The sequence below is a fragment of the Neofelis nebulosa genome, chromosome 8 (genome assembly GCF_028018385.1).
Source record: "Neofelis nebulosa isolate mNeoNeb1 chromosome 8, mNeoNeb1.pri, whole genome shotgun sequence".
Lineage (NCBI taxonomy): Eukaryota > Metazoa > Chordata > Mammalia > Carnivora > Felidae > Neofelis > Neofelis nebulosa.
In genome coordinates this window covers 74,339,225-74,365,953 of record NC_080789.1, presented here as the reverse complement: position 1 = coordinate 74,365,953, position 26,729 = coordinate 74,339,225, and the positions used below count along the sequence as shown (strand labels likewise).

General features: G+C 35.1%; 1 protein-coding gene across 1 annotated transcript in view; it reads left to right on the top strand.

Moving 5' to 3' along the window:
- MUC19 (mucin 19, oligomeric) overlaps window positions 1–26,729 on the top strand; it is a 108,571-nt gene that overhangs the window by 31,282 nt on the left and 50,560 nt on the right. Inside the window, exons 28-40 of the mRNA XM_058682238.1 lie at window positions 651–776; window positions 2,063–2,204; window positions 2,837–2,868; window positions 3,418–3,447; window positions 4,694–4,735; window positions 5,291–5,323; window positions 5,711–5,755; window positions 16,388–16,426; window positions 17,190–17,285; window positions 19,289–19,407; window positions 19,822–19,920; window positions 20,201–20,402; window positions 21,151–21,216. Of these exons, the coding sequence (XP_058538221.1) occupies window positions 651–776; window positions 2,063–2,204; window positions 2,837–2,868; window positions 3,418–3,447; window positions 4,694–4,735; window positions 5,291–5,323; window positions 5,711–5,755; window positions 16,388–16,426; window positions 17,190–17,285; window positions 19,289–19,407; window positions 19,822–19,920; window positions 20,201–20,402; window positions 21,151–21,216 (1,071 nt within the window). The remainder of the gene's footprint in view (window positions 1–650; window positions 777–2,062; window positions 2,205–2,836; window positions 2,869–3,417; window positions 3,448–4,693; window positions 4,736–5,290; window positions 5,324–5,710; window positions 5,756–16,387; window positions 16,427–17,189; window positions 17,286–19,288; window positions 19,408–19,821; window positions 19,921–20,200; window positions 20,403–21,150; window positions 21,217–26,729) is intronic.

Below are 26,729 nucleotides of genomic sequence, written 5' to 3'. Positions count from 1 at the left end.
GTGTAGCCATATATCCTTGAACATTTGCCTCATCTACTTTGGGTTCAAGTCCTTACACATTATCTTAAAAACGTTTATAGAGCCCTAGTCTTGATACATATATTGATATATATGGAATGTGATAATTTTAGTAGAAATCAGCTCTTTCCCTTCTAATGGAAAGTATTACGAGAGAAAATATGACAATGAGAAATATTGACATTGAATCCACATTTTATTCTTTATTATGCAAAGTGTTATATTGAAATCTTTAGTTACCTCATTCAGGAACTGTTATTTACACATTAAAGGAGGCTCCTTTTCCCAGAGATTTATTTTTGCAATTTAGTCTTGAACAGTAAAACTATGAATCTAGACTATGACCTAAAATACCTTAAAATGGGAAAATTAGTGTTTACTTTTCTACCCCAAACCAACTTTGTGAGGTGTCAAAGAAAAGTGCTGTTTTGATCCTATATGCTCCCCCTCCGTTTTTTGTGAGCTATTTTGGCTTATCTGGCAATTTGGATAAAGCCAAAGGAAACTGATAAGATAGAATGACATACTTTAGGTCTGTTTATTTGTTAATATCATTCAAAAATGCTTTGGAAAGGGAAAGGTGAAAATTGTTACATAATAGATGGAAGTAATTTGATACAATTAAATTACAGCTGTCTACTGTGATTATTACAATGCCCCTGGGGAATGCAGTTGGCACTATGAACCTTGTGGTACAGTGACTGCAAAAACTTGCAAAGATCAAGTTATTGGCCAGAAATTTTCTGCACTTTTAGAAGGTAAGGTAAATTTTAGTAATATCCATGAAGTAGTGCAAATTATATTGATATTTGAATACTGAAAATGTTATTTCTGCCAATTCAGAATCTTACATTTTACTATTTATTTATATATTCATTCATTTACTTGATGTTTATTTATTTATTTTTGATGGTGAGGGGAGAGAGAGAGAGACAAAGAATCCCAGCCTGGCTTGATACTGTTCCTGTAGAGCCTTACACAGGGCTCCATCTCGCAAACCACGAAATCATGACCAGAGCTGAAATCAAGAGTCAGATGCTTAACCGACTGAGCCACCCCGGTCCTCACATTCTGTACTTTAACGAATAGGCATTTATACTTGTTATGACATTAATATTTCTACATAAGAAACATTTTCTCTAGGGGCCCTTGGGTGGCTCAGTCGGTTGAGTGGCCAACTTCGGCTCAGGTCATGATCTCACGGTTTGTGGGTTGGAGCCCTGCACTGGGCTCTCAGGTGACAGCTCAGAGCCCAGAGCCTGCTTCAGATAATGAGTCTCTCTCTCTCTCTCTCTGTCCCTCCCTCGCTCATGCTCTGTCTCTGTCTCTCTATCTCTCAAAAATAAATAAACATAAAAAATGAAACATTTCCTCTAGACATATATTATCTGTTTAATAAGACAGACAAGCAGTGGGGAGAATGCAGTGCTTCAGTCCCATTGTCAATTTTTATACCTTTCATTAGACAATATAGTTTGTTGAGAATGTAGTTTCAGAATGCAATGTATTATATAGTCCAATTAACTATATCCCACACGTCAACAGCACTTTCTTCTTAGCATTTCATATCTTGGAAAGGAAGAAGTGGCAAGAAAATAAGAAGATGCAGTAACTTCCCAGAGTCACCTCTGTGTTAGATCCCAGTCTCTGGGATCTTTTCAGCTCATTTCATTATGACACCTGGATCTTCCTCTATCCTTACAAAAAATAGATATTTAGAATTGGCATTCACTTTTCAAGATATGTATTTATCAAAGTGTTGTATTACATTCAACATCATACCATCATTAAAGTTGCACATTATTTTAAAATACTTCAGGAAACATTTTAGAAAAATAAATCAGTGAAAATGTATAAGTTCTCAGTTCTTAGGTTGATATTCCATTGCAAGAAGATCTGAATCCTGTACAATTTATATGTTTTTATTAAGAGCTGCTATTATCTACTTCAGTTCATGTAGGCATTTAAGTAACTTTACAAATATATAATGCAATGTGACAAGTTTCTGTAAACAGAAATGAACCATGGGTCATCTTTCATACAGGATGTTATGCTAAGTGCCCAGATAGCGCTCCTTATCTGGATGAGAACACCATGAAATGCGTCAGTTTATCTGAGTGCAGCTGCTTCTATAATGATATCATACCAGCAGGTGGAGTGATTCAGGATAACTGTGGAAGAACATGGTACATTCTCTATTAACTTTCTAAGAAGCAATTCCGTTCCTTGCATTTTCATTTATAAAAAAAATTAAGTGTACATGTATAATTTTTAGCTTTCCTATTTCTAAATGATAAGGCTAGCATTAGGTTCAATTTTCTGTCAGTAATGCTAGTTATTTCATATTTTCAGTAAATCCATATGTCAACAAATGGCTTGTTAAATCTTATAATGAGGAAAACAGGAACAGAAAATGTCACTTGTAATTTTAGGTAAAAAGAAAGTTTTAATTCTATAAATGCAAGATCATGTTTACAGGCTTCAGACAGTGACATGGAAGCAAAGAGGAGAAGTCTCTACAAGAGCAGCATGGCCAAGATGTCAGGTTTAAAGCTGAAAATGTAAGAACTAACTGTACAGCTTGACTGCAAAGCATTTTTTTAGGTGTCAAGAACACTGCAGTGAAATGATTAGGAATAGTGGTACAGTACACCAAAAAATAAACGTCCTTTGGGGAAATGATTATTTATTGTTCCCTTATTTGGTATTGTTTTGATTCTCATGGTTAGACTATTTTTTGTTTCAAATTCGGGAGGTGTATGCCAGTAGGAGTTAAAATTTCAACCTCATTTTTTTTTTTTTTTAATTTAACTTTCAGCTATTGCATCGCAGGAGAGTTGGAGTGCAGTGGTGAGTCTTTGCATTTTATTCTAATTGAATTAGGGAAGACAAGGTATGGGGTTTGGGATCCTTTCAGATCATCAACAGCAAAAGGAGTAGGTACTTAAGGCTTAAACTGTTCCCCCCTCAGTGGTTTGGACAATTCCATTGCTGTGTATTTGTTCATGTTGTGTCATTTCAAAACCAATGCTGCCAAGGCATTTCCAACAACTAGCAAGTAGGTAGTCCTCCTGCTGCATGGAAGCCCTTGCCTATCTGTAGGCTCTGGGAATTAAGGCAGTAAGACATCACTCAAAATAGATTCATGAAGGGATGGAGCTGAAAGGTCAGGATTAGATAAGATAGAATTAAATAATTGAGGGAACACTCATGAGCAACAAATCTTAAAGATGAATCTCAATAAGCTTTAAAAAAATATATGAGCTACTCCCTGGTTTGTATTACAAATTGCAGGGAATAAAATAAACAAGATACAAATAATTCATTGGCAATTTGAGATTTTAGACTTTTTCACCCTTTTTCATTCTTCTCAATAATAGTAACTTATGTTTATTTCAGAAACTGCTCCTACAAATTCAACATTCACAGGTAAAATCATCATGGTTTTCTTTTTTTAAAAAGTTTTAAAATGTTTATTATTTTTGAGAGAGCGAGAGCAAGAGAGCGAGACACGTAATGCTAAGCAGGCTCCAGGCTCTGAGCTGTCAGCACAGAGCCCGACACAGGGCTTGGACTCGTGAACCATGAATCGTGACCTGAGTTGAAATCTGACGCTTAACCACCTGAGCCACCCAGGTGCCCCAAATCATCATGGTTTTCAATGTGTAGCTCTGATTTCTTTTTGTGGATAATCCTTTACAGTTTCACATCAGTCTATGCCAGTGAAAAATATGGTGGTAAATCTGATACAAAAATTTCAAATTAGAATGAACAGTTACTAGAAAATCTGTCAAAATGTTATTTCATTTTACTCTAGTGTATTCAGCTAGGAATATGATTAGAACATATATTAGGTAATGTATGCTTATTAGTTAAATATCATCATCCAAAGCTTGACATTTTTAGATAATAATTGGAACATGTGGAATGAAAATGAGTTAAATGTGGTCTCCCATGGAGTAAAATTTTAAAATCATGATTACACCGGGAGGTAATTTAAAAATATAGAAATAAAAAGTTACTTTCTTTTTCTTAACTCTTATATTGGCTGTAAGCTCCAAGGATGTTTCAGTCACGTCCACTCAGGAAGAGCGCTGACAGAATGCAGTCTAATTTTAGCTTTGGGACTTGCAACTTACTGGCAATATAAGCATAGTTAGAGTTGCTGCAGTGCACTTAACCGTATTCCTGTTCTGTGTGATTCAGGGGGAATTTTATTTCCTGTAGACCGATATTCAGAGATATCAGTGAAGAGATCGTGAAGTAAATTGGAAGCCTTATATTTTGATACTATATTTAAAGTTGTGTTATTGTCTGTAAAATGCTATTTAAATTTTTAGTTATTATTGATCACTTACTTACAGCTAAGGTATCCCACGTCAGCGTTCTGAACTTTATTTCTTGGTCCTTAAATAGGCCTTATAAAATTCCTGTGAGATTTTGGTTAAATGATAAAAACAGAAAAAATTACTTTTGGGGGGGGACATACAATAAATATATAGATTTATTTATGTTTATTTTTTTTTTTTTTAAATGAGAGATTATTTTGTCACAACCTCTGAACACAGGTTTAGAAATTTTCACTTAGTTTATGGTAAGTGATTTTTTAAACTAAATTTCCTGGTAAAATTATCCAAGTAATTTACTTTTCTTCAATAATTTCTTCCCTACACAGTTTCAGCTACAACAGCTACCTCCATATTAAGCACCGAAGCAGGTAAAAAAAAAAAAAAAAAAAAAAAAAAAAAAAAAAAAAAGTTTGCCTTTTAGCTTCTAAATCAGCAGCAAGGTGAATTTGCAATGCAGCAATTTGGCCCTTTTTTTCAAATTTGTCATTCTCTATTTATTTCCTAAATGCCAGATAGCAGGGTCTACATCCAGTTGTAATATTAATGAAGAGCATCTTCCCTATTCAGAGGTTATGCATCCTAAAAAGAACATTCTCCGTACTAATTTGGAGAAAGTGAAGAAAATTCTACTACTGAAGAGCATTCTATGTTAAAGTCTTTAAAAATGATTTACAACTTATCCTTTACTAATATCAAAGAATCTCAATGTTAATTGAATGATTTGTAGTAAAGCAATAGCCTAAGGACTACAAAAAGTGTTTTGAAATGTGTGGACATCTGATTAATACATTTAACTGTTACATTTAATCATTTATTTGCATTAGACATATATATAAACACATCTCTAAATAAATACTTTTAATTTTGTCTTTTAACACAATTTTAACATACATTTCCAAATATTTGCCTCCTTCTTTGTATAGCAATAACATTGGTAACCAGGAGCTCAGGTGCAGGTAAGCCATAATCTTCACCCACAACTTAATCAAGAGGGCATTTAAAAACAAACAAACAAACAAAAAAACTTCTTTTTGCACTATTATATCTTTCTAATGACATTTTATGGGGACTTTTGTTTTGTTTTGTTTGTTTTTAAGAATGCTTTAGAGGAAGACATTGGAAAAAATGTTATGCAAAATGATGTTTTCTTGACCTTTTACTTGTGGTCTATGGATTTGAAAGCTTTAATTTTATACTTTAACATCTATCCACCTATATGATTAAATTTCTTTGAAACATTAATTTCAAGTTGACCCATTTTATACATGACCATAGATGTTCTCAGAAACATAATGTTCCCTCTGTGCAAAACTAATTATTTTCCATTGTTTTCTCTAATTCAGCAGCTTCCATTCCAGTGATTACAACATCAAGCAGCGAAATAATAGGTGGGTGAATCAGAAAACTTGTAAAATGACAATGCAGGGTTTTTTTTACATATATTAAACATTTTTTTTAACTTAAAGCCTTAAGTTATAACTCAATATACCCACTTGTTTATATTTAGGACTTTTTCTTCCCCACCTGAATACTTTCACTTTCTCCTATTATTTATTACTTTCTCTATTAAAAAATTGATATATATTTACATGCATGATATGTTTTGAGGTAAAATTGACACATAACATTATATTAGTTGCCGGTGTACCTCATAGTAACTTGGTATTTATATATATTGCAAAATGATCACCATGATAAGTCTAGTTTACATCCTTAAAGTCTCAGACCATGTTTTGCCCTACCTGTATTCCCAAATGCACCTAGTTCCAAGCTATGTAATAGTTATCATTCATTAAATATTTGTAGAATAAATGAATGACTCTTCTTTTTCCCCATCCCAAATTTATAATTCAGGTATTTTTTTAGGGCGGGGTGGGGGGGGGGCAACAGAATTTCTGGTGAAGGTTAGACTATTGGTTAGCTATTATTGTATTGAAACTCTTACAGTTTATACATTCATTCATTGCAGCTAACCTTCTTTCTATAAAATGCAAATGTACACTGCAAAATCAAGACTACTTTTGGATTATAATTTTATATCATGATATAGAATTACAACTATAATTTTGGGTATTTTGTAATTATCAGCAGTGTCTGATTTATTTGGTAATTAATATATTTTTTATATTCAAAGGGCAAATATACTTCTTAAGTATCAGCCCATCATAGTATGGAATATCATTAAAAATGCCTAAACTAACATGTTTAATTTTTGTCAAACTCTCTCTCATGTTGCATGTTATTAGCAACACTAAGCACTACTGACTTGCTCAGTGTAAATCTTGGAAAGACTGACAGGTTTTAGAAGTATTTTTCTCTATTCTACAAGTGTAAGTGTATTTCCCAAGACATAGTAAAAATTTCATCCCCAAAGTCCTTCTATGTTGTTTCTTATACTGCAGAAAATTTTTCTGGCCATGTATTATTTCAGTCATTAGCAATGACTAAACTTCTAATTCTCATCCCACTTCTGTTTCCATGAAGATTAATTTCATTTTATATAGCTATCTTTTAGTTAAAATCATTTATTCAGCTATTAAAACTTTTGAATATTGTGACCATTTAAAGAAATAGAACTACTCTTGACTATGGATTTGATGCATTGTACAGTTGTGCATGAGTCATAAGCAATTTTGATAACTATTTCAATGTAAAGATGTTATCTGCATCCTATATCACATCCTATATACACAGGATAGGATATTCTGAGTATCCTATACTCAGAAATATGAAAACTGGATTGATTTTTGTTTAGTTTATACATGTATTTCCTTTCATTGTTTTTATATCCCCAAGAATTCAGTTTTGAACATAATATTATGGAAATTTCATTTTGTCGACACTTTGTATTATAGCAAGCAAATTTTTATATAAAACAGCAGGTCATGAATAGATTACTGAAGTAGTTTTTGTGAGCAACGGATGAAATTGTAGATGTAAAATGTTTAATTAACCTTAAAACACTACAAAAATTTCATTAATTATTTTCACCATAGTATTTAAAAAATCATAAATCTAATGTATAGTTGAATTGTAGGAGAGATTACCTGGCTGATTTTTCCCCCCAGAATTCATGAGGTATTAATTATAATTTATGCTTAGCCTTCCCAAATCCTAGTGTTTTATTTCATTTCATTGAATTTCTAGTTAGGTATTTCATGTTCCAGAAGTATAATATTAATAATTTACTAAAATGCCACTTTAGTACTATTTTGTAAGATATAGCTAATAACAACTTTTTAAAAACAATTTATTTATTTTTTAATTTACATCCATGTTAGTTAGCATATAGTGCAGCAATGATTTCAGGAGTAGATTCCTTAGTGTCCCTTATTCATTTAGCCCATCCCCCCCTCCCACAACCCCTCTAGAAACCCTCTGTTTCTTCTCCATATTTAAGAGTCTCTTATGTTTTGTCCCCCTCTCTGTTTTTATATCATTTTTCCTTCCCTTCCCTTATGTTCATCTGTTTTGTATCTTATAGTCCTCATATGAGTGAAGTCACATGATATTTGTCTTTCTTTGACTGACTAATTTTGCTTAGCAAAATACCCTCTAGTTCCATCCATGTAGCTGCAAATGGCAAGATTGCATTATTTTTGATTGCTGAGTAATACTCCATTGTATGTATATACCACATCTTCTTTATTCATTCATCCATCGATGGATATTTGGGCTCTGTCCATACTTTGGCTATTGTTGATAGTGCTGCTATACACGTTGGGGTGCATGTGCCCATTCGAAAGAGCACACCTGTATTCCTTGGGTAAATACCTAGGAGTGCAATTGCTGGGTCATAGAGTAGATCTATTTTTAATATTTGAGGAACCTGCATACTGTTTTCCAGAGTGGCTGCACCAGTTTGCATTCCCACCAGCAGTGCAAAAAAGATCCTCTTTCTCCAATATCTTTTGCCAATATCTGTTGTTGCTTAGCCATTCTGACAGGCGTGAGGTGATATCTCCTTGTGGTTTTGATTTGTATTTCTCTGATGATGAGTGATGTTGAGCATTTTTTCATGTGTCGGTTGGCCATCTGGATGTTTTCTTTGGAGAAGTGTCTATTCATGTCTTTTGTCCATTTCTTCACTGGATTATTTGTTTTTTGGGTGTTGAGTTGGATAAGTTCTTTATAGATTTTGGATACTAGCCCTTTATCTGATATGTCATTTTCAAATATCTTCTCCCACTCTATTGGTTGCCTTTTAGTTTTGATGATTATTTCCTTTGATAATAACAACTTTAAAGGAGGGTTTACTGTATTCTAGTGATTAGATACACTTTTTCATTCATTATCTCATTAAATCTCAACAATTGCCTGATTAAGTAATATTCCGTGGACCCCTCTGTCTTCATCATTTTGCAGGGAATGAGATGCAAAGAGCTTAAATAATTTTTCCAGAGTTATGAAGATCAGAAGAAAAGGAATTTTCTGGTGTGATACAGAGAGAAACTAGCATTGTTTTTCTTTTCCTTATCATCCATGAAATACAGAAATTATTATCAGAAATTATCATTTCAAAGACATAAATCATTAAGGTCGCCCCAACATTATTCTAAAATCAGGAGACAAAAACAATTTTTTATGTTAAAATTGTCCAATTGTGCCACAAATTGTATGAGTTTTAAATAAATTTAGTCAAATAATCCCAATACACAGAAAACATTGCTTATCAAGTTATCAAATTATTGAGACATTTTCAGCATTCGTTAATAATGTATGTATAGCTTATCTTGTTGCTGGAATAAATCTGTAAATGCTTTTTTCCCAGATGAACTGAGGCAGACAAAATTTTGATTATTAATTAAATCTCAATTTTAAATGAATGGTAGTGGTAAAACTTGATTTAAATTTTAGCTTCTCATTCACTGTCCCATATCTTTTCTGAGACTATGCCTATATCATTTATATCAAGAGGAATTTAGAAGTTACTCAAGTAATAACTTATTTAGTTTCCCCAAAAAAAGCTGTGACTGGTAGGCTTGGCTCATACCTCTCATTCATCTTGGTGGATTCGATTAACTGGACAATCATAAATTGTCTACCTCAGCATGTGCTGTAGACTCCTGGACTGGGTACAAAATATTCGGAATAAAATGGAAGTTTCTGAATTTTAACAACCATAAGAGACAACATGTCCATTTACCCCCAACTCAGGAATCATAACAATCTATATGAAGTGAGGATGTCACTCAGAACAATCTTAGAAAATACTAGTCATATGTTTACCGGGCATTTTATTTTGAAGTTCTAAAAGGAAAACAAAAAAAGCCAAGCCTGGTGATGTTGTTTTTCATTTTCCATGTAAGAATAAGACATTTCATTTTAAGACATACCAACGTATGTTTCCTTTTTAAACTTGTTTTTTCTAAATTCATCCAATAAGCATCATAATATAGTAAAAACCGCTTATAGTGTTCGCCTTTTGAACACTTTTAAAAGAAATGCATTCTTTTTGTGGAGTAGTTGCCTTACAAATTGTAGACTTGAAAGCTACATTCCACTTCTTTTACTGACGTCCATGGTTTAAAAGTTGAATAGCATTTGACAAACTGGGATGAATCCATAGCTACATAATGATTTTTTGTTTTTCAGCTTTCTAGGGGTGAACTGCTTGATCAGTGATGAGAAAATGGGTGCTGAAATATGGGTTTCGTCCTCATCACTGGCAAAGTTTCTTGTTACTTTCTAAATATAGTATACATCAACTAAAATATTTAAATAGCTACTTAAAAGTAAAAGTTTAACATTTTCCAGATATTATAGCTAGGAAGACACATCATTTTGAATATGTACTGTCTCTTCATGAACTCTTGGAAGTAGGTAGAAGGATTTCATTCTTAGATATGGGAACCCATTTCACCCAGAATTTTGGTTTATAGTCTCAGTGTTCTAAGTGTAGTTTCATTTTGCATAATATGTTAGTATGTTTGAATTGAACCAATGTGATTCATGGGTCGATTTAATTTAGTCAAAGCTTTTCTACTTTTATTTTCTACTTTGTCTTAAGATTTCAATTTACAGTTATAAAATTTATAGGTATAAAAACCTATATTTCTTGAACACATAGGTAAGGCTTATTTTTATCTTTTTTAATGTTTATTTATTTTTGAGAGAGAGCGTGTGTGCTTGCATACAAGTGGAGGAGGGGCAGAGAGAGAGGGAAATAGAGGTTCCAAAGCAGGTGCCACACTGACAGCTGAGAATCCAATGTGGGTCTTGAACTCATGACCTGAGATCATGACCTGAGCCAAAGTCGGATGCTTAACCAACTGAGCCACCCAGGTGCCCCACGATTGATTGACTGATTTTTTACATGTTCATTTATTTTTGAGAGAGGGAGACAGAGGATCTGAAGCAGGCTCCTCACTGACAGCAGAGAACCTGATGCAGGGCTCGAGCTCACAAACTGCAAGATCGTGACCTGAGTGAGCCAAAGTCAGACACTTAACTGACTGAGCCACCCAGGCGCCCCAAAATTTACTTTATTTTTTTGAATATAATTTATTGTCAAATTGGCTTACATACAACACCCAGTGCTCATCCCAACAAGTGCCCTCCTAAATGTCCATCACCCATTTTCCCTCTCCCCACCCCCCCATCCACCCTCAATTTGTTCTCTGTAATTAAGAGTCTCTTGTGGTTTGCCTCCCTCCCTCTCTGTAACTTTTTTTTCCCCCTTCCCTTCCCCCATGGTCTTCTGTTAAGTTTCTCAAGATCCACATATGAGCAAAAACATATGATATCTGTCCCAAGATTTATTTTTTAAAAGAGACTGGGCAGAAGGGCAGCTGTTGGCCATTGTCTTGCTCAGTGGGTGAAGTAATTTTGATCAAGTACTAGATGAAATACTTCCCTGAATCAAGTACTTTTTACTGACCATTATTATTTTTTAATCTATAACTTGAAAATATTAAACAAATTATTTTAAAGTTTCTTTCCATAAATTTAAATGACATTTCTCAAGTGGATGGAAGGCCAGATAAGAGAAGTGACTAGGTCCTCAGGAGAGGGATTGATGATTTATTTGATTTTATATTCAAGCATCTTGTATAGAAGTTATGGTATGATTATACTGTTGCACATTTCTTTGAGTTAAGTAGCATAGGAGTGAAGTGTACTTTTTTTTTTTTTTTTTTAATAATTTTTTTTTCAACGATTTTTATTTATTTTTGGGACAGAGAGAGACAGAGCATGAACGGGGGAGGGGCAGAGAGAGAGGGAGACACAGAATCGGAAACAGGCTCCAGGCTCCGAGCCATCAGCCCAGAGCCTGACGCGGGGCTCGAACTCACGGACCGCGAGATCGTGACCTGGCTGAAGTCGGACGCTTAACCGACTGCGCCACCCAGGCGCCCCTGTACTTTTAATTAATTTAGAAAAACATTGAAGATAACTTTAAAATCACAAGGGAAGCAATTTGCAAAGCTTAAGCTTTTCTCCATGCATTATATATCTATTTTTTTTTCTATACAGTAAATGCTTTCAAAGGGTTAAAATATCCTGAGAGATGCCTAGCCAACCATTCCAATAAGTATGTTAGTTTTAGAAGAAATATTATGCAATTATGGTTTTTTTCCTGTTGAAATTGACAGATCTTGACACAGAGCTAACATTTACTGAGCAGTTTTCTAAGTATTTGACACATATTATCTCATTTGATACAGAAAACTCTGTGAAGTAAGTGCCATTATTTTCCCCAATTTACAAATGAGGAAATGGAAGCACAAGAAGTTTAAGTTATGTGTCCAAGGTTGTCTGCTAATAAGAAGCACAGAGAGGATTAAAATTCAGGACATCTTTTTCTAGATTCCAGTCCTAATGCTGCTGTGTATTTAAGAAAGAGAATAAAATTGAATTTAATATAAATTAGTTATTGAAATAGTTGCATATAATTTCAGATTCCAATTTCAATTTGGTAGTTGTGTTAAAATTTATGATTTATATAGTAATTTTCTATTAAACTATAAAAAAGCTCATTGACCATATGGGATATTGGTTCATATAATTAAAAAGTGGGTTTTGTGACATAATGATTTGATATCTTAAAATGCATTTTTTTTTACTTTCTCAAAAAGTTAAAATCTTAGAGTGTTACAACTAATTTGCACAAGGAGCTTATTCTAAAATAGTATCCATCATAGAAAGAAAATAATTACATTGGGATATTATAGAAAGTCACCTCAGCGTAGTGGGAAGTAGAAGCAGAAAATAAGAATTTGAATCTCTTCTGTTCTACTTACTAGCTGTATGACCCTAGTTTAAATCTTCAAACACTCTGAACATTAGTTTTCTCATTTATTAAGTGGGAAGGATATAATATCTTTATTACAGGACTTGAGTAAAGAGTAAATGTAATGGTGCAGCTTAGAATAATACACAGTAAGACTCAGTGAAATCAACTCTATTATTACTAAGTTTTTTTTTAAGTTTATTTATTTTGAGAGAGAAACAGAGAAAGCAAGTAGGGGATAGGCAAAGAGAGGGAGAGAGAGAATTCCAAGCAGGCTCTGCACTGTTAGCGCAGAGCCTGATGTGGGGCTCTCACTCACAAACCGTGAGCTCCTGACCTGAGCCAAAACCAAGAGTCAGACACTCAACTGACTGAGCCACCCAGGTGACCAGTTACTGTTAACATTTTTATAAAGAATAATTTACTGTGTAAATGAACTTAGATTTTAGCAAAGGAATTTAGTATTTTTTATAATCAGAAACCCAACTACTTTCTGGATCAAAACCTGGGTTATTTTTTTCAGAAATATCATATTTTAGAAAAACTGCAAACTTTGAAGTACCAAAATTGTTGTTTATTAGGAAAAATATTATGGATACTCCTTAAGCTTATCTTTCAGAAGTTAATATTAAGCAAAATGGAATCCACTCAGGGAAAATGGCAAAATAATACTTTTATAAAAATTAAAATGATTCTTTAATCAGAAAATCTTAGTAGTAGCTGGAAAATTAATTGCAAGATTTTATTTTAATTATTCAGTCTATTGTGTGGTGGAAAATAAACAAGGTAAATTAAATTATTTTTTAATTAAGCTTATGAGGTAAAAATAAATCAACACAATCACTTTGAAAATTTTTGGAGTGGATTATTAGTTCATAATGCACAGAGCTATCAATATTTTGGCAGCTCTTATTATGAGCAGTTACCTCTTGGCAACAAAGCAGCTGATACATAGTAATTCACAATATCAAGTCCTTTAAGCATATGTGTTCATTTGTAAGTGAAGGAAAATATTAACTGTAATTGCAGTGGTTATGGATGCCAAAATTAATGAGAACAGTAATGCTTTATCAGTTTTGGTCATTAACCCATGAAGAAAAGTGGATTCTTCTCTATTCATGTTAGTAAAAACTTATCCATATTTTTATCACTATATCAACAATTTTAGACATATCTTCCGAAGTTTATTTGTGGGGGGAAATAACTGCTATATTATATATAGTAGCCCAACTGGTATGTACTCCAATCTGTGACTAGTTTAGATAAATCTTCTGGCCCTGATTTAAGATGGGTCCTGGAGATCCACTTTGGAGCCTGTTGCCATGTTAGCCATACCAATCGCGAGGAAAGGCCTATAAATGTGTTCTCTCCTTCGTACGCTAAAAATATTTGCAGTCTGTGCTCTACCATCTATGGTGAGCCACTGTGTTCCCCTTGACTCCATTTGATCAGAGAATATTCAAATGTGGAAACCGTGGAGAAGATTTTGATTCTGTTCCATGTGATAATGCTGCTTTTAATTAAATGTTATTGTGCTCAATTTGAAAGAGCTCAAACTGGAATCACTGCAGTTCCCTAAAGGTTATATCTATACTGGGAAATGAAATCTGCAACATATTCTTTTGAAGTATCACGATGTATCCTGCTGCATCATGATAATCTTGATAGTCTCTGTGGGCCATGGAATAATAGTCTTTCTATGTGATTCTTGCATCCAGATCAGCAAGGCATTTTAATTCAGTGTCCAATTAATGTGTTCATCCATGAGAAAAGATAAGATCTGAATTGGTCTGTTGGTGGTCTTCTTGACACTGATTTAAAAATTCTTCTCAACTAAAGCTTGACACTAATTTTGAGAATTCTCACATAAACCTTCTCTCAAACTAAACATATTTATAATATCCATTTTTGAAGTAATCAAGAAAGGATATTTTATTATTTATTTGATGTGGTATTATATATTTCTAGTCTAACTTATAACATTTCCATTGATATAATGAATGGATAATTAAAAAAACTACAAGTGGTAGTTCATTATACATAGATATTTTTATACATAGATATTTTATACGTAATATTTTTATATTATATAAAAAGCCATTTGGGTTATAGTCCTAGGTACTGGATGACTTGGATTTAGTCCCAGCGTTGTCACTGACTAGCATCTATCTTGTACAAATCACATAGCTTTTCTGAGCCCAATTCTTTATATGCAGAATAAGCATAATATTTTTCCTTCTTTCCTTCTATTATCAAATACTTATCAATCACCTATTAGGTGCTAGGCACTCTGCTATCATTAGAGATATAAAGATGAGTTAAAATAGATACAATCCCTGTGTTCATAAAACCTATAGTCTAGTGAGGAAGATGGATATCAATCAAGCAATTACAAATACAAATGGAAATTTCCGTCAATGACAAGAGCTATGAAGTGCTTAAAATGGGGGTGAGTTAGGTGGAGAAGAGATTTGAACAAGTCAAGATGGTCAGGAAAGGCTGAGGAAAAGATGAGTTGAGAACTGACCAGTGAAGGTTTAACTCGGAGAAGAATAAGGAACTGTGTTCCAAGGCCAGGGAACTGCAAATCGCAGGTATGAGACGCTGAAAAGCAGCCATGGTGGCTGAACAAAGAATGAGGATCAAATAGAGAGGTTGTGTGAGACACTTTTTCTTCTTCTTTTGTAAGTTGCAAAATACTATAATATTGTAAAGTGTGAATTTCCATATAAGTAATAGATTTGCAGGGCTTTTCAATAGAGACTAAGATGAAAATACAGAAAATAGCTGATTTTGCTGTTTATGAAAACCAGATTTTAACAAAGGCTTAATTTTGAGTACACCGCACCCCTGGCAATAAACAGTTAATAAACTGCTAATGTATTCCTGGCAGGAATGGTTGGAGGGGCAGGCACTGGGAAGGCAAAGTAAAAATATGGCCTCTTCCTTCAGGAGTTTACTGATAACTACAAATTTATCTCCATAAACCTACTATAAAATTATATAATTTTATAACTTTTATATAATTTTATAATTTATGTAATTTATATATTTTTATATAATCTATAAAATTATAAAATTTTATAATTATATAATTATATTATCTTCATAAACCTATATAAAATTATAAAAACAAATCCTAAAAAATATTTCTTCTTCCCACTACTCCAAATATAGACTAAATGCCACTCGGTAGACAACTATGGAAGGCACTGACCACCAGAAATAGAGTAAAAGAAGTCATTAACTTCAGCATTAGCTTCTGCTAACACAGAATTAACTTTGTCATTTTTGATATACATTTATTGCATTTACCTTGTATTTGGAATTCAGCATATGTGTGTATAGTATACACATGCATATCCATGCCCCTTCACCCATACACATATGCATTGTAAAGTACATTATGATATCATTATTTAATTTTGACGTTTTTTTATTTTTGAGACAGAGAGAGACAGAGCATGAACAGGGGAGGGTCAGAGAGAGGGAGACACAGAATCTGAAGCAGGCTCCAGCCTCTGAGCTGTCAGCACACAGCCTGACACGGGGTTCGAACTCACAGACAGTGAGATCATGACCTGAGCCGAAGTCAGACGCTTAACCAACTGAGCCACCCAGGCGCCCCATGATATCATTATTTTAAAACTGAAATCAAATTTTATCAAACTCTCAGTGCTAAATATATTACAAACTACTACATATTGAAAACTAACAATCCAGCAATCTTTCCAGTATTTTCCCTTGAGTTCAGACAAATTTACATCATTTCTCTTTTTCTTATCAGGGACAACTCTAACTCTTCTGAGTGAACCTTTTACTACAGGTTAGTATATTAATTCCCGGTTTTATATGTGAAAAAAAATCTAACAGGGAAAATTATTAGTAACTTTGGGTTTTTAAGAAAGAATTTATATGAGAGTTTTGCTTTTGACAAAACGTTGCGAACAAGTAATTTATTGAGCTTTTCCCAATGATTTAAAATTCTTTAAAAAGCCTGAATTTATCTTGTTTTTGACCAGTTTATATTGGCTGGCTATAATATGGTTTCCAGTTTTATTTTTTTCCTTATCAGTAACTATTAGTAGAGTATAACAGAAATAAATAACATCAAACTCAAAATTTAAAAAGTAATATATAGGATAAGAGAAAACATGTGTATATCTAATGATGTATTTTGCTCTTTTAGGCGTTCTAAGTGTAAAAGTAGCAATTAGCTCTTTCATGATATTTCATCATTGTTATTATCCCTGAGTGACAGTGTGATTAGAGCTTAAGATTCCATTTATTTGAAAGCAACTTCATTGAGACAAATATATGAAGACTTAGCATGACCCAATTTAAGATGCCTAGAACATAAATGTAAAAAAAAAAAAAAGCAATAACAACAACAAAATAGTAAAAACTAAACCAAAATCTTTGAGGAAATTATAGTAGAACAAAATCTTAGGGAACTCTGGACAAAAAGTCACTGGATTCACACTTTCATTTTCTGGAGTGGGAACTGACTGAATAGTTAAATCACCCACCCATTGGAAACAAAATCCAAGCATACTTGACATGAGAAGCTCATTTTATGTTTTTCGCAGGTGTTATTGGAACTCCCGTTCCCGTGACCGTCAGTGCTGGCACGGCAGGCACGACTGTAGTGTACCCCGCCCCCACCAGTCCTGGGCACATGGCAGGTAAACTGAATTCAGAACAAAGTATACCATCCACAGATAAGCAACTAGTTTCAGGCAATGCTTCTCAGGACAATATTGTATAAAATAAAGATATCTGAGTTAGGTATAATATCAGCCTTAGGTATTTTTGATACATAATTAAAATGTAGAACTTTAGGGGGTGCCTGGGTGGCTCAGTCAGTTAAGCATCCAACTCTTGATTTTTGCCTCAGGTCCTAATCTCACCGTTTATAACATGGAGCCCCATACTGGGCTCTGCGCTGACAGGGCAGATCCTATTTGTGATTCTGTCTGTCTGTCTGTCTGTCTCTCTCTCTCTCTCTCTCTTTGCCTATCCCCCACTTGCACTTTATATTGCATTTATATATTCAATAATATTTATATGGCACACTAAAACTTCTGAGTTATTCTCAAATGGAAAATATGTAATTTAATTTACATTACCACCATGGCAGTTAGGTATTTTTATGCCCAGAAAGAAGAAAATAATAAAAGGTCTCAAAACTGGCAGAGGCAGGATTAGAACCCAGAACTCTTATCCTCCTCTGTAATGGCCCCACAGTTTTGTGATCTGTGCATAAGAGCATGCATCCAAGAAAAGCCAGTGAGAATATGCTTATCATTGTGCATCATTGACTAAATTTTAACTATTGTTGGTTTCAAGAATAAAATATTATTGACTTTTTTAAGCATAGATGATATTAATTAAAAACAAACAAGCCTGTCCCTTAATCAGTCAGTAATTTCAAACACCCCTTAAAATTCCTCTGAGTCACATTTGCCTCTGCTTTTTGCTCAGGTGTTAAACAGTTTCCACTTAATACCTGCAGTTGTCCACATGGCTCATCTTCCTCTAACACAGGTGTTCAAAGTGTGGTTCCAAGACCAACAGCCTCAGTGTCTCCTGGGAATTTTTTAGAAATGCAGATTTTCAGGCCCATCTGCTTTGATTCAGAAGCTTTTGAAGTGAAGCCCAGCAAACCCTATTAACAAGCCCTTTAAGCGACTGATGCATATCAAAGTTGAGAACATTTCCACTCTTTCCCCACTTCTGTCCCAATTTACTCTTTAGTCAATACCACGCCAGAATGAACTTCCAAAAATTCAACTGTCTTCAGGTCATTCGACAATTGTTCTGATTGCTTTTAGGATAAAGCAAAACTCCTTTACATACCATTAAAAATCATTTCTTTAGTATATGCAGTGGGACTTCGCTTTACATATTTATTAATGAATCCATGGCCTGGTTTTATTTTCCTACATTTGTTTTCCTCTAGCAGATTTCTTGATTTAAATTTTTTGTTTTAAATACTATAATAAATTGCAGTTTACATAAAAATAACATATTAAAAGACATAATGTACAGTAGCACAAGTCAAGAAACTGGTCGATTCCAGTTAGATCAGTGAATTTACTGAACTCTTAGGGTAATTACCATCTAGTTTATATTTCCAAAAATTTGAATCAGAATTACTGGGTCATGATGATGAGTCAATCAGCTATCTCTTTTGGGGATCAGACAATCTGTACAATGGTTTTGAGCAGGGCTGCTCCAAGTTTGGTCCACAAAGGCATGCCATCCAGAACTGTTTGTTTCACTGGTCCATGATGTGGTAAGAATTGAGCAGCAGTTTGACACAGTGATTTCGTATCTATTGAATAAAATTTTATGTTTTCTTTGGTTTCACTTTTTAAATTTTCATTTCTTCACTTTTATGGCATTCTCCCCCTTCCTCCCCCCAAAATAAGGCAGATTGGAACTTTTACAAAATTGCTCTCTTACCACAGTTGATTTTAGAAGCACATTTGGAGTATCAACTCCAGGGTGAGACTGCCTGGGTTTGGCTCCTGGATCTGTTGCCAAATAACTGGGTGGCCTGGAGCACTTCACTTCACCACGTCATCAGTGGGAATGATAATACTGCCAGCTCTGGAGGATTTCTATAAGATTAAATGAGTTGATTTAGGTCTAGTGTATTTCTGAAACTGCTGTATTTTATCAGGAGGAACAACAGGCAGCCCTACTGCACCAGCAAGAGAAGGTGAAGACAGCACACCCAGGGAACCAAGCACAGGGGCGACAAGCCCAGGGAAACCAGGCAAGTCAGATACACATTTTAGCGCCTATTAAATACACTGAATATACCACAGGTTGAACTAAAGATTAAGCTCTATGTGGGGCACCTGGGTGCTCAGTTAGTTAAGCATCTGACTTCGGATCAGATCACAGTCTCACAATTTTTTAGTTCAAGACTCGCATCGGGCTCCAAGATGCCATCGCAGAGCCTGCTTGGGGTTCTCTCTCTTTTCCTCTCTCTCTGCTCCTCCCCCACTCTCTCTTTCTCTCAAAATAAATAACCTTAAAAAAAGATTAAGCTCTGTATGATATTAGGCTGATATTAGATATCTAGCTGCAGAAATCCTAGGAGTCAAGATTCTTTTATCTTGGAAACCTCAATGCTGTCCTATCAGAAAAGAGTGATATATAGAATCCTGCAACTCGAGAAGTAAACCCCTTTCCCCACTGTTGTGTCAGGGACCCCAGAGGTTTCAGAGGGCTTCACAACAGCACCTGGGCATGAGAACACAAATGGAGACACAACTGCCCCGGGCTCGACCATGGGAGGCAGACCAGGTATGGAAGTGCAAGGTCTAAAGCAACTTCTTACCGACCTTAGGGAAGCTGCCAGTGGCTTCTGAGTGATTAGTTTTAATTATTACTGCACGTATCCAGTATCCCTGTTTTTATGAGCCTAATGGCAGTGTTTCTCCAACATCAGCTCAGATGTGATATAGAGTAAAACGTGATATATTTTAAACTGCTAGATTCCTGCTTGAGGACTTCTGAAACTGTGAGTCTGGAGTGGGATTAGGGTCATGGTTTCCAATCTTGGCTACAAATTAGAACTGAGTAGAGAAATGAACAAATATGTGAAACAATATGTAAACAAATATATGAAAAGTATTTTGAAAGTAGAGAACAGCACAATCTGTTCTGCTTCACCAAAGATCATGATTCATATTTATTTTTGATTTTGAAAGGGACTACTGGATCATCAGCTAGTGATGCAACTAGACCCCCAAGTAGTGAAGTGACACAATCTGAAGGCAAGTTAGGTGAGTAGAGAATGTCATTCAGAGACCATGGTTTTTGTAAAAACAAAACAAAATCCCCCAAACAAAACAGAAGATTCTTTTGTCAGAACCCTGCTGGTTTAACTTGTTTTAGTTAATCGAATGCCCAAGAAGGATGTTGAATGGTACAAAAAGAATTAAGTTTTCAGTATGATACTTTTTTTCTGGTTTCTTCAAATCTTCCCTTCAAAAATGCCAAAGTACTAGATTAAAGCTACAGTAATGTACATGCTGTCCCAGTACTGTGTTTATCAAGTGTAACAGGAGAACCTGTTGGAACTACCACTGGAACTGGTGATGGCATCACAACTAGATGACCTTTCACTGATAGCAGCCCAGCTGGGAATTCAGCAGACAAGGCACAGGCTCACCTGGGCATTTTGGTGGTGCTCCATCATGAGCTTAGCTGAGACCTCAGGTTTTTATGAGACATTTAAATGAATTTAGCAATGGCTATAGTTTTAATGGCTGTTATTTTAGGACAAATGAATATGAGTAGCTTGGGCATTTTCATTACAACCATCGATGAAGACTAGAATTTCCAGATGAAAACACAGGATGTCATTTAAATTTGAATTTCACATAAATAAAGAATACTTTGTTATAAGTATGTCCCATTGGGATGATTGTTGTTTATCTGGAATTCCAATTTAACTGGATGTCTTGTGTTATCATTTGCTAAATCTGGCAACCCCACTGTGGACTGAGCACCATTGTTCTTCTCAATTAGGAACAACTGAAGGGGAGAATGCAGCCACCACTGGAACTGTTGGTGAAAACACTTCCCGAGCCTCAGGTACTGAATGAACATAATCAGAATGAATCCAGACAAGAGAAATGTGATTTCTTTACTTACGATTTTTACAGAGACAAAGCTTCCTGAAGAATTTAATTATCATTATTTGTGTAATGTCAAAACTGAAGAAGATCAGAAATAAATCAAGAGCTATTTGTTGTGTGTGTAACATTAGACTGATGTTACACAGAGCATCAGACTGATGCTCCAGAGAACACAGGAGAATAGTAATGTACTTGTTTTCTTAGAACTTGTTTTTTGAGCAGGAGAAATGAATATTTATATACATGCAAAGGCAAATACCATGTAAGACAGAAAATAGTCAATATCAAACAAATGTTCAGTGACAAGCATTGGAATGGGAACTCAAGAGGAAATTCTAGTAAGAGAACTGATTAGATAGGGTTAAAAACAACAGGATTATTCTAGTTTGAACATTATATGATATTATGATCAGTGTACTATATCTATACACTTTAACAAGCAAAAACTCAAAACATAAGTGAGTTGGGTAGAATTTTAGAGATATATTCAATTTCATGGGAATAACAACAGTCATATTTCAGTTGTTGGGGTAATATGTTTGAAAACAAAATCTTCTCTCAGCCCAGAGACCCAGTCCATAAAGGTAGTAGAGAAAGAAAACAGTTTTATAATTGAATGAGCCTTAAACTAGAAAGTGATGCAAATTACAGACAATTTACTAAGAGGTTGTAAAAACAGAAAGGAATCTCACCAAGCAGACAGCCCTTTACATACATATTCTTGAGAAAAATTACTAGTTCTCAAGTAAGAGGACCTTAAAACCCCATTTATTATACATAGTTCATCTTAAATTCACTTAGTAGTTGGGATGACAATTTGGTTAGTTGATTTTATACAGGAGAAAATTAACTCCAGTCTTGAAGGAGGAAGGTTTTTTTTTTTATGTTTATTTATTTTTGAGTTTATTTGAGAGAGAGAAAGAGTGCGCCAGCAAGGGAGGGGCAAAGAGAGAGGGAGACACAGAATCTGAAGCAGGCTCCAAGCTGTCAGCACAGAGCCCCAGACTGGCTTCAAACCCAAGAACTGAGATCATGACCTGAGCCAAAGTCTGACACTTACCAACTGAGCCACTTGACAAGAGGAAGTTTTATAACTAGTGGGAGATAAGGTACTATCTCCCTTGATGTTTACATTTCAAAGAGCCCCCGGGTCCTTGAGAAAGACCTAGAATGACCTAGGTCATTAGGCCTATTTAGATGTTTTGGAGATTTACACACATTTCAAAGAGAAAAAAACCTAAAATTACAAATTTGTGTTCTAAACAAAGGAAAAGGAAAGTCTCTTTCCTTACTTTCACCAGAAAGAATTAAGCCTTTTGTTTTAAATTTTCATTTGTCCTTATATAAGCCATTCTCAAAAGATTATCCATTTCATATTTTAATTACCTAATTCTTCTTTCTATTGTAAAATTAAGCCATGCCTAGGGTATTGCCTAAAGCCACTTCCAGAACCAGAGGTGACAACACCCCTGGGGAAGCAGGCACTAGAACTCCAAGTCCTGGGAAAGCAGACAACGCTGGTCCTGACTTTCCAGCTGTGTTCAACCATACCTTCCTCAGCAGGGTGTGATCTGGACTAACCTGGTTTTTAATTTGCTTTTATGATCTTAGAATTGAGTAGCATTTACACTCAAAGACCCAATGGGGAAAAAGGAGTCAGGAAAATGTTGGCTGCATACATTAGATCTACACACACTTCCTTCTACAAACCATAAATATCACAGAGCCCACACCTAGAGTGGTTAGAAGGAGAGAGGAGACGAAGACTTCAATGACTGGGAAAGATGACTCTGGGGCTCATAGTGGAGCTGAGATTCAGGTCAGGGCATCCAAGAAGAAAGGGGAATATAAAGAAGTGCTTAATAGTGGAAGAACATAGAGAACATCAACTAGGATTTATCCCTGGAGGGAAAGGGCCATACCCTGAATGGAGACTACTGAGAGAAGATCTGAGACCTCACAAGTCAGAGCTCTTGTGGATGTGGAGTTGAAAGAAATAAGATTGGAGAGTTCATGGAATGAGGACTGGCAGTCATAGAACCATGAGAAGGCACTAGACTGTGTGAAGGCAAGGGAAGGGCACTGGAAGGTAGAAGAATCCTTGCAGCCTGGGTGTCAAAGAAAAAAGAGAAATATTTAAAGCCGAGAACCTCAAGAAAACAGGATAGTAATTAAGAATTAGAAGACAGACAGGGGCGCCTGGGTGGCTCACTCGGTTGAGCAGCCGACTTCGGCTCAGGTCATGATCTCGCAGTCCGTGAGTTTGAGCCCCACGTCGGGCTCTGTGCTGACAGCTCAGAACCTGGAGCCTGTTTCAGATTCTGTGTCTCCCTCTCTCTCTGACCCTCCCCCGTTCATGCTCTGTCTCTCTCTGTCTCAAAAATAAATAAACGTTAAAAAAAATTTTTTTTTAAAAGAATTAGAAGACAGACAAAGGAAAGAAGCCACTTAAAAAGAAGTTTCTCAGGGTGCCTGGGTTGAACATCCAGCTCTTGATTTTGGCTCAGGTCGTGATCTCATGGTTCATTAGTTGAAACCCCACATCAGGCTCTGCACTGACAGCATGGAGCCTGCTTGGGATTCTCTCTCTCTCTCTCTCTCTCAAAATAAATAAATAAACTTTAAAAAATAAATAAAGAAGAAGCTTCCCTTCACCATAAACAACCTAAGACAAAGCTCCTGATCTGCAAAATCTGGTGAGCCATTGCAAAAGCCTCTCTGTCCCTACTGCATAGGATCTCCTGCCATCATTGTTTCAAGAAAATCCAATACAAAAAAACATGAAAAAGAAAAAGAAAATGCTAATATCTATATAAAGCTATTCACTCATATACATTTTGAACAATTTTCAGCAACAGCAAGCAAATTCTAAAAATCTAGTCACGAAACAGGAAACAGAATTTAAATTAAGAAATAAACTGCAGATATAGGTGTCAGAACTATAAATTATGAAACTTGAGGGTAAAAATAGATAAACAGTAGGAAGAGGTTAAATTGGAACTGATGAAATCTCAGGAGTAATATTGGAAAAAAAATTATCTTAAAAATACGGACCAAGTTACAAGCTACCCAAAAGAGAATATACATGATATTGAAATCATAGCAGAAGAGGCAGAAGACAGAATTGGAAAGATCCCCCAAAATATTTCAGACTTAAAAAATAATAAAGTGGATCAGAGAAAGACATAGTTGCAGGAAAGAGAAAAAAATATCCTATATATATATATATATATATATATATATATATATATATATATATTCAGTTTCTGAAGAAGAAAAAACAATGAAACAATGTGTAAAACTGTAAGTCAGGACAAGTGTCCCGTAATTAAAAGGGAAATCCTAAATTTACATGTTGAAAGGATCTTCCATATATAAGGAAGAATTAATCCTGAATGGTCAATTTAGTGAGTTATTTTAGAAAACTGTCAGATTTGAAAGATACAGTCTCTGGACCTTGAGGCAAAAAGAAAGTCTTTTATTTATTTATTTTTTATTATTATTTTTTTTAATTTATTTTTGGGACAGAGAGAGACAGAGCATGAACGGGGGAGGGGCAGAAAGAGAGGGAGACACAGAATCGGAAACAGGCTCCAGGCTCCGAGCCGTCAGCCCAGAGCCTGACGCGGGGCTCGAACTCACGGACCGTGAGATCGTGACCTGGCTGAAGTCGGACGCTTAACGACTGCGCCACCCAGGCGCCCCAAAAAAAAGAAAGTCTTTTAAAATGAAAGAAATTCAGGTTGGTATCAGGCTTAGTGAGATAAAGTAGGATCATTAAGAAACTCAAGGAAGAGAAATGTAGGCTAAATGTTTTTAAATCGAGCTAAATGTAATTCAAGTATCAAACTATCGGGAAATACTTGAAAACATGAAGGAATTCAGAGAAATATACACCCATGGAGCCCTTCATAATAAAATCACTGTAGAGTGAGTGCATTAAGCAACAAAGAGATGCTTTGAAAATGACCAAAAGTTATAGCACTATTTCCTTTTAAAGTTTATTTATTGGGGCACCTGGGTGGCTCAGTTGGTTAAGCATTGGACTTCGGCTCAGGTCATGATCTCGCTGTTTGTGAGTTCAGGCCCCTTGTTGGGTTCTGTGCTGACAGCTCAGAGCCTGGAGCCTGCTTCGGATTCTGTGTCTCCCTCTCTGCCCCTCAACTGCTTGTGCTCTGTCTCTCAAAAGTAAACAAAAGTTAAAAAAAAAAAAAAAAAGAATTGTAAAGTTTACTTATTTTGAAAGAGAGAGAGAGAATACTCATGGGGGAGGGGGAGAGAGAGAGAGAGAGAATGAGAGAGAAAGAGAGGGAGAAAGAGAATTCCAAGCAAGCTCCTCACTGTCAGCACAGAGCCAGGAACCCGACACAGGGCTCAAACTCACAAACCATGAGATCATGAGCTGAAACCAAGAGCCAGTTGCTTAACCAACTGAGCCACCCAGGTGCCCCTATAGAGGGCACTATTTTTAACTATAGCTCTAAAATTAGAACAAAAGTTGAAAGAAAGGCTGAATAAAAATACATAAATGTCACATATTTAACCAGCTAAAAATATCATATTAATAAATAGATAGATAGGAATAAGAAGGAAGATGAGATAGTCTTATTGATTAGATAGTAGTCAAATTATTTAAAGTCCATGAGCCAGATAAGTTCACATTTATTAAAGAAGTAAAAACAATGAATATTAAGAAAGAAAATGGTATCTAAAGTGGAAAGCACAGAAGAAGAAGAGAAGGGAAGAAGAAATAATAATACTTATATTAATAATAATAATTACATAATAATAAGTATATAATAATTATTATTATTTGTTGAGAAACAATAGATACTACCTGAAAGAAAATTGGGAGTGTGCTCATGGGATTATATAAAAGTGTTACTGTGAAAATAGAACCTATCAAAATAAAAATAAAGAAGCAAAAAAAAAAAAAAAAGGGAGCAATTTAAGAGTGCATAGCAAATGACAAATGGCTGAAATTGGAATCCAAAAGCACACTAAAATAATGTTTAAAAATAGTTTCTATTAAGTTTTGGTGAAATTTTTTTCAAAATTAGGAAGTCCGCTAGATATAGTTCATACTAAGGCCACCTGGGTGGCTCACTTGGTTAAAAATTCAATTCTTGATTTTGGCTCAGGCCATGATCTCACTGTTCATGTGTTTGAGCCCCTGAGCTCAAGCCCCACGTTAGGCTCTGTGCTGACAGTGCGGAGCCTGCTTGGGATTCTCTCTCTCTCTCTCTCTGTCCCTCCCCTGCTCTCTCTCTCTCTCTCAAAAAATTATATATATTTATGGTTCATACTAATAGAGCTAAGAGAAATAAAAAAACTACATACAGGCTAAAAATACATTTGATAAATTTTCAATAACCATTTCAGATGGGAAGAAAAAAAATCCCGAATAAACAGCCTGCCTGAGCAGTATTCAAATGTCAATACTTTTCCTAGAACTAGTATCATGCAATT